The sequence below is a fragment of the Olea europaea genome, unplaced genomic scaffold (assembly GCF_002742605.1).
Source record: "Olea europaea var. sylvestris unplaced genomic scaffold, O_europaea_v1 scaffold143, whole genome shotgun sequence".
NCBI classification, from domain to species: Eukaryota; Viridiplantae; Streptophyta; class Magnoliopsida; order Lamiales; family Oleaceae; genus Olea; species Olea europaea.
In genome coordinates this window covers 78,906-93,385 of record NW_019231835.1, presented here as the reverse complement: position 1 = coordinate 93,385, position 14,480 = coordinate 78,906, and the positions used below count along the sequence as shown (strand labels likewise).

At 35.8% G+C, this 14,480-nt stretch overlaps 1 protein-coding gene across 1 annotated transcript; it reads left to right on the top strand.

Moving 5' to 3' along the window:
* Positions 1–859: 859 nt before the first annotated feature.
* LOC111375900 lies at positions 860–1,722 on the top strand. Its single transcript, XM_022998816.1, has 2 exons — positions 860–1,303; positions 1,528–1,722. Exons 1-2 carry the CDS (start codon positions 860–862, stop codon positions 1,720–1,722), a joined length of 639 nt encoding a protein of 212 aa, XP_022854584.1.
* Positions 1,723–14,480: the final 12,758 nt, after the last annotated feature.

The window sequence follows — 14,480 nt, the reverse complement described above, 5'->3', positions numbered from 1 at the left end:
AAAAAAGTTATGCCCGTTTTAGTAAACTGCGTTGTGTCGAATCCGATTTTTTCGTCCAGCATATTCGAACAATATTTTTTTGCTTCAAACTTTATCTTCGAGACCCCAAAATTTTATATGTGGTATATATATGAATACTTTAGACTCCGTTAAAATTTCATAATTTTAGTCGTTGTTTACTAGACCAATCATAATTTTTTCTCCATTGCCATGTAACCCGCATTTGCTGTATTTTTCCCAAATGTTTTCCAGAAATCAAATTTTACCATAATCATCTAAGTTTACATTGACAAATATCTCTCATTATTTTTATATATCTCAAACTCAAAATTTTTTCTCATTTACCATTTATTATTGTTAACATCAAGGGGTCAAACTAAGAAATGATTTCCTTCTACGCTTCAAATACTGAGAATTTGGGGCATTACATAATTCATCTTGGAAGCCGAGGTGGGCTAATAATAAAGGTGACAAGGCTGTAGCTAAAGGTAGGAATGATTGGCAAAAGGGAAGAGATGAAGGTGCTAGCAAAACAATACCAAAACCAGAGTTGCAACCATCAAGTAGTAGAGACATCAAGTGCTTTAGGTGCTTGGGGTCGGGGCACACCGCGAGTGGTGGGATAATGGAAAGGTGGCGATCGAAAGTGAAGACAACTATGACGAGCCGGCCTTGGAGGAGGTTAGTGATGGAGAAAAAAATGAAGGAGCCATTGGGGATTTACCCGTCACAAGTAGAGCTCTTACTAGTCACATCAAGGCAAATGAATTGGAGTTGTAGTGGGAGAACATCTTCCATACTTGATGACACGTCAACAATACGGAATGTAGTATAATTATTGATAGTGAAAGTTGCACAAATGTTCACTAGCATAGCACTTGTAGAGAAGTTAAATTTAACATTGTTGAAACATCCTAGGCCATATAAATTGCAATGGTTAAATGAAAGTGGAGAAGTTAGGGTTAATAGAAGGGTGTTAATAAATATATCAAATGGTAGTTACCGAGACAAAATAATATGTGATGTGGTATCGATGCAAGCGGGGCATATTTTATTGGGAAGAACATGCCAATATGATAGGAAGGTTATGCATGATGGGTATAAAAATTGCTACAGTTTCGTCAAGGATGGGAGGCCTATCACTCTTGTACTATTAACATCGGTGCAAGTCCTTGAGGACCAAATTAAATTAAGGAATGAGGAAGAGGGGAAAAGGAGTGAGTTAGAGAAGAGGAGAGAAATATATGAGCAAGAGAAACAGAGAGAAAACTATGAGATAGTGAGCAAGAGAGAAAATTGTGAGGTGTGTATCAGAGAGAAAAAGAAAGAGGAGCCACAAGAGAGAAAAGAAAGAGAGTCTTCCAAGAGAAAATAAAAATCACATGTGAATTTATTTGCGAAAGAAAGTAAGTTGAGGAGGGCAATAAGTGAAAGGAGAGAGATGCTTTTATTGTTGTATAAGGAATTACTCCTCAATTTTGAGGAAGCTAACATCCCTTCCCTAGTTTGGTTAAAACTGTTTTGCAGGAATTTCAAGAAGTATTCCTGAAGGATATACCGAGTGGATTACCACCTATTCGGAGAATTGAACATCAAATTGACTTCATAGCTGGAGCAATTATTCATAATCGACCAGCTTATCGGAGTAATCCTGATGAGACTAAGAAGTTTCAGAGACAAGTGGAGGAATTGATGGAAAAGGCAATGTTCAGGAATGCTTGAGTCTGTGTGTCGTTTCATTGTTACTAGTGCCAAATGGTAAAGTATCATCACCCTATCCCTAGATTAGATGATATGTTAAATGAATTGCATGGTGCTTGTATTTTTAGTAAAATAGATCTTAAAAGTAGGTACCATCAAATTCGTATGCTGGAAAGTGATGAATGGGAAACGACATTTAAAACTAAATAGGATTTATGTGAATGGTTATTATGCCCTTTGGACTCACAAATAGACCGAACACTTGTATGCGCTTAATGAACCATGTTTTACATGCTTTCATTGAAAAATTTGTTGTAGTATACTTTGATGATATCTTAACCTATAGCAAAAATCTTGATGCACATGTGGGACATTTATGTTGTGTACGTGTAGTATTAAGAAATGAAAAATTGTATGCTAACTTTAAAAAGTGTACATTTTGCATGGAAAAAGTGGTATTTCTAGGATTTGTAGTTAGTGCTAATGGGGTAGAAGTGGACGATGAGAAAATTAAAGCTATTAAAGATTGGCCTACATCTAAAAGCATAACTGAAGTTAGAAGCTTCCATAGATTGGCTGGTTTTTATAGGATATTTTGTAAAAGACTTAAGCATAATCAATACACCACTTACAGAGGTCGTCAAGAAAAGTGTAGGTTTTCGTTGGGCGATGAATAGAAACATGCACTTAAAATGATTAAGGATAAGTTATCTAAGGCACCTATTTTACTGTTACCTGATTTTAACAAAACTTTCGAGATTGAGTGCGATGCATTAGGGATATGTATTGGAGCAGTTTTGATGTAGGACAAAAGATCGATAGCCTATTTTAGTGAGAAGTTGAGTGGAGCTGCATTGAATTACCCAACATACGATAAGGAAGTGTATTCACTTGTTCGAATGTTGGAGACTTGACAGCATTATTTATGGCCAAAGGAATTTGTTATTCACACTGATCATGAGTCATTGAAGCATTTGTGGGGTCAAGTAAAATTGAACAAGAGGCATGCCAGATGGATGGGGTTTATTGAAACATTTCTATACGTCATCAAGTATAAGCAAGGTAAAGTCGCAGATGCGTTGTCTCGAAGGTATACATTGCTAACTTTATTTATTTTGGGAAAATAAATTATGCGTACCTAATTGTTCAATACGAGAGTTATTGGTGAGAGAGACTCATAATGGTGGACTTGTGGGGCACTTTGGGATACAGAAGATCTTAGAGATGTTAGGTGAGCATTTGTATTGGCCTAAGATGAAAAGTGATGTTGAAAGAGTTTGTAGTCGATGCATAACTTGCAAATGTGCTAAGTCTAGAATTTCACCTCGAGGACTATACACATCGTTTCCTACACCTAGTGAACCTTGGGTTGATATCTCAATGGATTTTGTTTTAGGTTTACCTAGGACTAAGAAAGGACGGGATTCAATTTTTGTGGTGGTAGATAGGTTTAGTAAAATGGCGCACTTTATGCTATGTTACAAAATTGATGATGCCACACATATCGCTGATTTGTTCTTTAAGGAAGTAGTACGTTTGTATGGGGTTACAAAAAGTATAGTGTTGGATAGGGACGTTAAAATGTTAAGTCACTTTTGGTGAGTTTTGTGGGATAAGTTAGGTACAAAATTATTATTTTCTACAACTTTTCACACACAAACCGATGGGCAAACTGAAGTAGTCAATAGGACGATGATTCAATTTCTGTGTACGGTAATCAACAAGAACAAGAAAAATTGGGAAGATTGTTTACCTTTTGTTGAATTTGCTTATAATCGTGCTACTCATTCTACTACTTCATTTAATCCTTTTGAAATTGTTTATTATTTTAATCCACTAACACCATTGGATTTAATTCCGTTACCTGTGAATGAGCGAGGTAGTTTAGATGGTAAAAAGAAAGTAGAATTGGTAAAATCACTTCACAAGAAGGTAAAGTTACAAATCGAAAATAAAAGCAAGCTCGTTGCATCGCAGGCAAACAAAGGAATAAAATGTGTAACATTCAAACCAAGAGATTGGGTTTGGGTGCAATTCAGGAAGAACATTTTTCAGAGCAAAGAAAATTAAAGCTTCAACTGGGACGAAATGGTCCATTTCAAGTCATCGAGAAGATCAATGACAACACTTATAAACTAGATCTTCCAGGTAAGTATAATGCTTCGACAACTTTTAATGTATCTGATCTCTCCCTCTTTGATGCAGGTTCAGATTCGAGGACGAATCTTTCTGATGAGTGAGGGGATGATGTGATCTAGGAGTCGAGTCCAACGAAGGTGAGTGCGGAATGAGACCTATTGATAATCAAGGGCAGACCGATGACGCGATTGAGGGCAAAGCGAGTGAAACAAGTAATAGGATTGTTAATTTAATCAATCATTAATTGGATGATGTTTGAGACGCAAAACGAGGCAACTTTCATGTTCGAGTCGAGAGCAAAAACTAATTGGATCAATTCAATACAAGTGGATGAAGATGAAGCCCGAATGAACAATGTCGCATAGTTGTAATATGCATGTGACTGCATGAAACCATCCAGGAAATTTTGAAGGCAGTTGCAAACTGTTTTATGTGACCGCATTCAAAGTAACTATGCGGTCTCATAGAACAAAACTTAGGCGAATACTTGCTTTTTCGAATTTTCCATATTTTGTAAGATTTTATTTTTATTCCATATCTTTGTAATATTGGATGAGTCTTTACACATTTTTAATAGATTTTGGGCAATTAGTATAATAGGAAATTTCTATGTCATTGTGAACCTTACACACTTTATACATTATTTTGAGAGAACTTTAATAGGGAGGCAATTGTGTTTTCTTCTTTCATTTTTCATTGAAAAATTGGAACTTATCAAGGATCGTAATTCTTATGGCGTTCTACAACTCGGGTACGCATCTTGGATTATGTAATCAAGGGGTCCTTCAAGCAACGCTCTTGCTGGGATTTTTGGTTCATTAATTTGGGGTTCAAACTCTAAATCTTTAATTAGGCTTTTATAGGTTTTGTATCAATCTCGTTGTGGGTTTCGTAGTCAAGCTGGTACGGGGTTCGCATCAAGGTTACTTCAACACCAAAGCCAAAGAAATCCACCAAGGATTTATCCCACGAAGAGAAAGATGAGGGTAGTACTCACAAAGAGAATAGACAGCAAGAAGATAACCCACACATGGCTATCCTATATAATTTCACAAACCACACAAACTTAGAAAATGGCTTTCCCTCTTTTTTCTCGCTATCACACTATCTTACACCACTAAAAGAGCCAAAATATTGTGCCATAGATATCAACTCACTATGTATGCAAATATATTACACAAAATAATCATAATGCTTTTAAATTTATGCAAATGTACATATCAAACATATTGAAATATAACATATAACTATGCGAAAGAATTAATCAATCACATATACAAAAAGGAGTACTTATAGATGCACATACAGTAACCAAGTTTATTCTCAATAAACCTCACATGGGTCATAACTACACCCAGTGATTATATTTGCATCACCTCTCTCCTTATCTTTCCTTCAATTATTCTTCTAGGGCAGTCTGTTTCAATAAGTTCAAAATACCACAGTTAAAAAAATACATTGTACTTTTTGCACTTACCTTAGACCTACATTTGCCATCAATAATTTTATGAACATTTTTATTTGCCTATGATGAAAGTGACATTGAACGAATATGTAGTCAATGCATAAACTGTAAATAGACTAAGTCTAAGGTTTTACCCCAAGGGATGTATATATCTTTACCTACTTCTAGTGAACAGTGGGTCGATAATACGATGGATTTTATTTTGGGTTTACCTAGTACCAAGAAGTGACGAGATTCAATCTTTAGTATAGATAGGTTTAGCAAGATAGCACATTTCACACCATGTCATAAAACTGATGATACCACACACATTGCTGATTTATTCTTTAAGAAGATAGTGCGTTTACATGGAGTCTCTAAGAGTATAGTGTTTGATCAGGATGTCAAATTTCTGAGTCACTTTTGGTGGGTTTTATGGGGTAAATAAGGCACAAAATTGGCATTTTCTACAACTTGTTATCCACAAATCGATGAGCAAACTGAAGTAATCAATAGTCAGTTGTTGGGCACGGTGATCAATAAGAACTTGAAAAGTTGGGAAGAGTGTTTGCCTTTCATTGAATTTACATACAATAGGGCCATTCATTCTACTACTTCGTTTTCATTGTTTGAAATTGTTTATAGTTTTAATCCACTAATACATATGGATTTAATACCTTTGCTTGTCAATAAATGTGGTATCTTAGATGGTAAAAGAAAGGTAGAATTGGTAAAGTCACTCCATGAAAAGGTTACGATGCAGATCGAGAACAAGAACAAACTCATTACATTGCAGCTGAACAAGGGCCGAAAAAGCTTGACATTTGAACTGGGTGATTGGTTTTGCGTACATTTTAGAATGGAACGCTTTCGCAAAGAAAATCCAAGTTGCAACCATGGAGAGATGGATCATTTTAAGTCATTGAGAAGATCAACGACAATGCATACAATTGGATCTCCCAGGTAAATATAATGTTTCGACAACTTTTAATATATCTAATCTCTCTCTTTGATGCAGGTTAAAATTCGAGGATGAATCCTTTTAAAGAGGAAGGGGATAATGTGATCCAAAAGCTAAGCCCAACTAAGAAGAGCCTAGGACGAGACCATTTAATTATCGAAGGTGCAACGATGATGCGTTTGAGGGCAGAGTGGGTAAAGCAAGTGATGGCGCTATTTGTTCAATCAACAATTGAGATGCATTGATTGTGGCACAAAGTGGGGCAAGTTCCATGTTGGGGTCGAGAGCCGAAACTAATTGGATCAAGTGAAAAAAACAATCGAAAATGGAGTCACGAGTTAACACTATGCAACCTTATAGTGTAAAACACCATGTGGTCGCATGGTGGTCGACAGAGAATTGACAAAGCCAAATTTCTTGGCTTGTGCGACTGCACAAAAATGTACTATGCGGTCGCATGGTACAAAATCAGGGCGAGATTTTTATTTTTTCGCGAGTTTCCTTATTTCAATAGAATTATTGTTGGAATAATATTTTTGTAATCTTTAATTAGTATTTTTCCTTTTTGGACTAGTTTTTTAGGCTAGTATAGATATTTTCATTATCTTTTCATTGTACAACTTAGACATTATTTGAGAGAAATAAAAGAGAGACAATTTTCTTGCTTTCACAATTCTTGTTCTTCTTTGAACAAAACCGAACTTATCACGGGTAATTTTGTAGCGTTCAACGCCGAGTAGATTCTTCAATTGTGTAATCAAGAGTTCCTTCAAATCACCATATTGTTGGGTTGCTTGGTTCATCTTTTCTTGGGTCAAATCCAAAATCGGGATTCTTTTGACTTTCTTGCGATTCTAACAATCTCATGTGGGTTTTGGAGTCACTGTTGCTAAACGGGTTCATATCAAAATCTTTACAAAACTACTTATCTTGAAAAATTAAATGAAAAAGTCCTTTAAAGGCCTACATTGATCAAAATTATCATGAAGAAAAGTGTCTGATGATATTCTGTCCATTCAGACGTCCGAATGCCCCCAATGGGCAAAAATTTGACCGTTCTAAATATGACGCATAACGGCTATTTCTGCACTGTCCAGTTTAGACCTAGACATTTAAATGGCTCATCTGGAGAAGTTTTGATGGTTTCATTGCTATAAATACCATTTCACTTTTCATTCACCGACAATTTTTAAAAGAGCATTGAAGTGAGGCATTATTTATCCCAACTATTTTATTTTTCATGCTCCAAAAGATCAAATCATTTATTTCTTGAAAAACTTATTGAGTGAATCAAATTATTGAAAATCACTTTTCTCACAAAAGTTTTTCTACTCTAACACTTAAACTAGATTTATTACTATCTATTAAAGAGTTAGCCTACTTCTCTCTTGGTACTTAATTTTAACTATATCGTTCATTAAGAGAGAAGATTGCATTTGCTGTTCTCTTTTTAATGGTGGGTCATGTTGACGTCCCGTAAAGCTCAACGTTGTATAAGATCGGAACTTATTGTTTGTAAGTCAGTCAATATAGTGAAAAGGCATTGATCATTCTGGAGAGCTTAATAACAAAGGATGTAGATCATTGCTTTGAATCTAACCTCTACACTTATATCATTTGCATTCTTTCTCCCTTCTATTTATCGCTTTTATATTGTGCTCATCACTTGTTAATATTTGGTTGCGTATTCATGCGTGTTTGTTTAATTTTATCATTTGTTATTACATTGATTTCAAACTTGAATTAATTCTCGATATTGTTTTGAAAACCAATTCACTCCCTCCCCTCTTGGTTAGTCGTTATTGGGCTTCCACAATATCACTCATTAAAAACTCTGTATAAAGAACTAATCCCAAACTTAAGATTTCAACTAGTTTTCATCTTGTAAGCCTTAGACAATTCACGCAAAATTTAGCACACAAAATTCACATTAATCTCAATGTCTTCCTATTAGGGATATATATTATGTGTTTGTTCAGATTTAGTATCTAAGTTTCACTATTTTTTCAGCATATTCAGAATTTGAATCAAACTAATCCTTGATAATGCAAAACATAAGTCACGTGCACAAAGATATCAGTTTTTACATGGACAAGCATAAATCAATACAACTTTTTCCACAATTTATTACGTAACACATGGTTTCAAACGTATCCATCATAGTAGACAAAATTATTTTAACACACACAAGCACACAAAGCAATAATAAAGTTGGAAGATAAATTATTTTTCTCAATTTTTATTTACGTGAACAAGCATGCAAAACAATAAACGGATAATATACTCAATGTTTTGCACGCCCTGAACTTATAACAAATATTGCACTCAATGTCTAAAAATATAATAAGCAATATACAAAAATTAAAGGTAAAGAAAGGAACTAAGTACTTCACTGTTATAAATTTGAGGACGGTGGATGGACTGGCCTGAAACCGTTGTACTGGCAGGTATTCTTTGAATCATTTTTGGCCCTCCAAATTTTGAGGTTTCCACAACTATCCCTAGTTACTCCAACTTATCGGCCAACACCATTTTTGTAGCGAATGCTTTTATGATCATTATTTTCTTCATGGCTGATCATTTTACAATCCTTAAGGTAAGACGATTGCCTGAGTGGAGTATTCTTGATGAAGCTTTATTATTTTTCTGTCACCCTCAAGATTACCTCACCTCTTTCAAACTCCATTAGTGTATTGTCTTTCCAAAATTATCGAGTAGTCTTGATCTTCTTCTATATTAAGGATGATGAAATAAGTTGGGAAGATGAGATCTCTAGCTTTGATGAGCATATCCTTAACCAGTCCATAAGGATGCTCGAGTCACTTGTCAGCCAGTTCTAGAATTATTGGAGTTGCTTTTGAATCTCTCAATCTTAATTTCAATAGACAACAGATGGATACTTGCTCCATAATCAATTCAAGCATTAATATTATGTGAATTTTTTATAAAGCAAAGTAATTAAAACTCTTTGGATCTTTTAATTTAGGTGAGAGGTTTATGTTGTAATATTGCACTATATTCTTCTGTCATCTTCTGACAATTTTTTCTTCTTGGTCAATATCTCTTTCAAAAATTTAGTATAATTTAGAAGGGTAATTGGCCCAAAACGTCCTACCGTTCAAGTTCATTGTGGAAAACGTCCATATCTTTCATTTTTGGCATTTTTGTCCCTATCTTTCACCTTTCTTTGCGTTGAATGTCTTTTTCAACAAATTTTAACGTGAAATGAAAAATATGCCCTCCAATTTAAACAAAACAAAAAAAGAGAAGAAAAAATTGTAGCTATTGGCCAAAACTATTAAACAGTGCAAATGAGTCCAAATTTTAAAAAAACCGTCACCTTCTTTCCACACCTTTCCCTTCTCCACCGTTGGCTTCCACCCCAACTCCCACTACCCAATCACCGCCTAAAACACCGGAGATTGCACCACAAACAATTGTTAATTTCCTTGATTTTTCCATATATAATTTCTCAAAAGGGCGCATCATTTCTTTGGCTAGAGCTCAAGGAAAAATCTAGGGTTTCTGCAGCCGCACAACAATGGTAGTATACATATTTTTATCTTTATTTTTATATATTTGTATGTGTATCAGCAATTGATTTTATCTGTGTGTGTTTGTGGTTTTCTCTTTCTCTTTACATGGATGATAATAAGGGAAGGGAGAGGAGCGAGAGCTTTGGTAAGAGGAGGAAGAAGACACACACATTGTGTGTGAGGTGTGGCCACCGCAGCTTCCACTTCCACAAGAGCCGCTGCTCCACTTTTGCATACCCTGTTGCCCACAAGAGGAGCATGAAGGCTGTACAAACCCTACTGCCCAAAGGAACGTGAAGACTGTGCTCCACCTGTGCATACCCTGCTACCCAAAAGAGCCCCTGCTTCGCTTGTACAGATGTGTTTAATTTTACGCTTGACTGGTGTTATAATTGAATGAAATAATAGATAATTGGAGCGTGAAGTCTATTCGGAGGAAGACTGTTCGAACGGTATAGAATTGTGCTGTACAAATTCAAAACCGACTTCAGAGAAGATTATTGGAAAGACAACTGGAGCATGAGGTACCTACGCCATGTGCCAGGCATATTCAAGACCAACTTCAGAGAAGGCATAGATTTGTTTATGGAAAAATGTTGGCTGTTGATTACAACTGTTTGTGGTGCGAGCTCCATTATTTTAGGTGGGGGTTGGCTGGTGGTAGTTGAGGTAGAGGCGGGCGGTAGAGAGGGGGGAGGTCTGGAAAGAAGGTGACAGTTTGTTTTAAAGTTTGGACTCATTTGCACTTTTTAAAAGTTTGGGCCTATAGTTGCAATTTTTTCTTTTCTTTTTTTGTTTTGTTTAAGTAAGAGGGCATATTGGTCATTTTATGTTAAATATTGGTGAAAATGACGTCAACGTAAAGAAATATAAAAGGTAGGGGCAAAAATATCAAAAACGAAAGGTATAGACGTTTTCCATAATAAACGTGAAAGGTAGGAATGTCTTGTGCCTATTATCCAATTTAGAGTTTGTAGGATTGCGTCAATAAATGAAATGTTTATGTAAAGTTGTCTGAGAGGATCCAAATTCCTTTTGAATTGTTTCTCTATTTTATTCATGGTAGCCTTTTAGGGAATGGGACTGAATGTACTTGTTTATTGATAGGAACAATTACCTTGACTTGTGGATTGTCTAAATGTTCTTCTTGATCAACCGTAGTTGATTCTTCATGTCACTACAATAAATTTAAGATAATTCTACATGTACATTATGGTATTTATAAGGGTCTCCATGATGTACATGTGAAATTTCATGATTGGGGGATTGAAAAAAGCTATTTTTCAACTCTTGAATGATGTTATAGGGCTATGCCACTTGTACATGACTGGCACCATAATGTACATGTAGTGTAACCCATAAATTTATATTTTTCCTACAAGTTTTTGGGAGATAAATTGAAATTTGTAGGTGTTACATCTCATTCATTATAGTCAAAGTCAAGAAATTATTCAGTCAAAGTCAAAGTCTTGGTCAAATAGGGACGTAAATGTAGTAAATCATTTTATAGGGACTTGAATTGATCAAATTATTTTATTGGTGTCTATTTTACAAATTTACAATACTTGAGGTTATATCATGGACATCATTTAAAATTTAGAATTTAATTTACAAGTATGGAAGTGTAATGACTACATGTTATGCTTAATTGAAGAAGGGGATTTTCTTTGCAAATTTTAGTTGTGGCCCATTTAAAAACCACTTGTCCATTACATTACACAACAAAAAACATATACAAGAATCTGGAGATGGGGCAGAAGCTGGGAAAATTCAAGAAAAAGAGGGAGAAAAAGAGAAAGAAAAAGGAAGAAAAGAGAAGAAAAGAAAGGAAATGAAAGAGGTTGATGATTTTTTTTAAGTTTGGGTTCTTCATTTCTTCAGCTTATCCTTATTTTAAAGAGGTAAGTTAATTAAATTTCTAGAGTTTATGAACCATTCATTTATACTCAAAGTTTAGCAAAAATTAGAAATTATTATTATGTTTTTGAGGTATTAAACAAGAATATATCAAAGGAATGTATATTTGAAAATTAGTTATGAAGAAAATAGAATTTTGAAGGGGTTTGAAAGATAAACGCTTATTCTTTGATTTTTTTGTGATTATATATATATATATACCATTAGTGTGGCTTATTTTATAACAAAAAAAATGAGAATACAAATAAAGGAGAGGACATGGACCTGACCTCCAGTAAGTGAAAAAAATTACAAATGTCTCAAATAAAATGCAAATGACAATAAATGAAACGTAAACCAAAACTAATGAAGATTATTCGAGGGTACTCACAAGGATAAATCTTCGGATGGTAGTACATAGACATTGATTGGGTCATGCGTCTGGTCAGAAACATTTTTGGGTTGTAGTAGTCTGCGTAGTCGGGTTCGCTTACTGGAGAGGGGTCCCTCCTAGGAGAAGGGTCTCGTCTAGGTGAAAATCGTTGTCCAAGTGATGGCATACCGAATGTGAGGCAAAAAGCAGGTGCATCTGATCTCATGGTGCTACAATTTCTAACGCATGTGAGAGTAACTCGTTGACTGAAGGTACGACTGCCTTAATATTCTCTGTGTAATCTCCAAGACCCATGCCATCCATGTCACTCTGGATTTGAGCATCCACATTATCCTGTCCAGTCGTGATGGTAGGGCTAGGTGATGATTTGTTACTGAAGAGCTTGCCAACTAGGTCATCAATGGCATCTTTCATTGAAGCTCCCATCTTGATGCCATGGCTCTTCTTGAAGTGGTTGATCAACATCCGCTTCGCCTGAGGCTTAGCCCTCAGGACGCTCAATGTACTGTCGGTACTAACATCTATGGTGAATGAGAGACCTAGGAATCGATCTCAATAGGAGCCTCTGGAGTAGGCTCAACAAGTGGCTGAACAATAGGTGCTATCTCGATCGTATCCTCAACCATTAAGGGAGCAATAGTGTGAGTCTTAATAGGAATCCCTGGGATGCTCTCATAGACTACGGGATGGATCTTTGGTGTAGACTTTGTGATTGAGAGAACAACTAGTGTTATCCTGTAGTACTTGTGGTGGGAATTGGGGTAGGATCTGTCGATGTAGTAGCTGATTCTTCTACAACTGCAGTAGGGATAGTGTGAAGCATAGGAGGTACTACTGAAATTGGTACCCACCGCTTCCTTGGCTCAACGAAAATAACATTGCCTTTGCCCTTGTTAGCTGTATTAGTGCCAGTCTCAGTGGAAGGATGGGGCTAAATTGGTGGAGGCACAACAGTTAGAGAAGAAGGTAGTGGTGGTGGTACCCTCAAAGTACACTAATTAGATGGGTGGCCGAAGTATTTACAAGAAAAAAATGTTAGTCGCTTCTCATATATGACTTTTTTCCCAAAAACCGCGGTTACCACCGTGCTCAATCCATACTCTATCGCGCAACTTAAGTCCCAAATTCACCTCTATACACACTCTAGCCTCACTAGGTCATCTCAGATCTGAGATGGTTCCTATTGCCCTAGATAGAGCAAAAAGAAACCTCTTGGCATGCAAATATACCTAAAGTAAAGGAAATGAAACCCAAACGGGAACAATCGGAGTCTCCTGCTCTAGTCTGAAATCACATGTCCACTTAAGGATCCTCATAGGACATCTATCAATGTATCAAAGTGGCTTAAGGAAGAGCCTGTTGTAATCCTTCTCATGTGTAAAGTGGATCAGTATATGTGCATTGTCAGTCAATCCCTCCTCAAAGAAACCACAAAAACCAAACATAGAAAAATTCTCATGTACCTTCTTCATGGCCGACTTTTGGTGGGAAAATTTTCCTACAAGTGTATACTTATAGGGATCGACCAAAAGAACCTCCTTCGAGTCGGTTAACTCAATTGTCGGCTCGCCCAAATGAGTAAAGGTTCCTTGGTAGTGAACCCAGCATCCGAAGAGTCATCTGTAGCCTATAAAGCTTATGCAAATTATTTTCGTAAATTCCTCATTTTCTTGTGATTATATGATGTTTAAAACTTAAATTTATGAAATAGGGTTGATTTCTCCATTTTTTAGTAATAATTATGAGCAATTTTTTGGACAAATCCTATATAGGTGTTTTTTTTTTAATTCTGCTAGAAAAGTACCATTTCTGTCAATAGCTTTGGTGCCAGATTTCAATATCCAGAAATTGGTGTCAAATTTCAATATTCTGGGATTTTAGTTCTGTTTTTGTCAAACCTTTGATTTTCACATTTTAAAGGTTTGAATGAAGTTATATGACAAATACTGAGGTTTATGTATTGGAATAAATTATGTATAGGGGTTGCATATGTATAAGGTGTTGATTTGAAGGAAGTGTGAGTAATTTAATGGATTTGGTAATGCATGTTGTATAGTTGATGAATCAATAAAGAGAATAAAAGTTGGGGAATTGGAGATGTAAGAGTAAATATAGAAGCTGAGGAGTTAAGAATTGGAATCGTATTCATTTGGTTGTCAAGTTGTAATTTGAGGAATTATGTCGTTATTTTAGGTAGTGACGTGAAAGTTTGGAAAGACTCGTCAATTTAGCCATATTTCTTGATGCGGACCCCCGTAGTCAATCATTAACAAACCTACAATCAAGATTGAAATCGTCCCCAAGAAAGCCAAAGCAAGATTTTGGATTAAGCCCAACAAACTTGGAACCAAGCAATCCGAATCGCTGACAATGTGCGGACCTCTTGATTACGTAAATTAATTGAATATC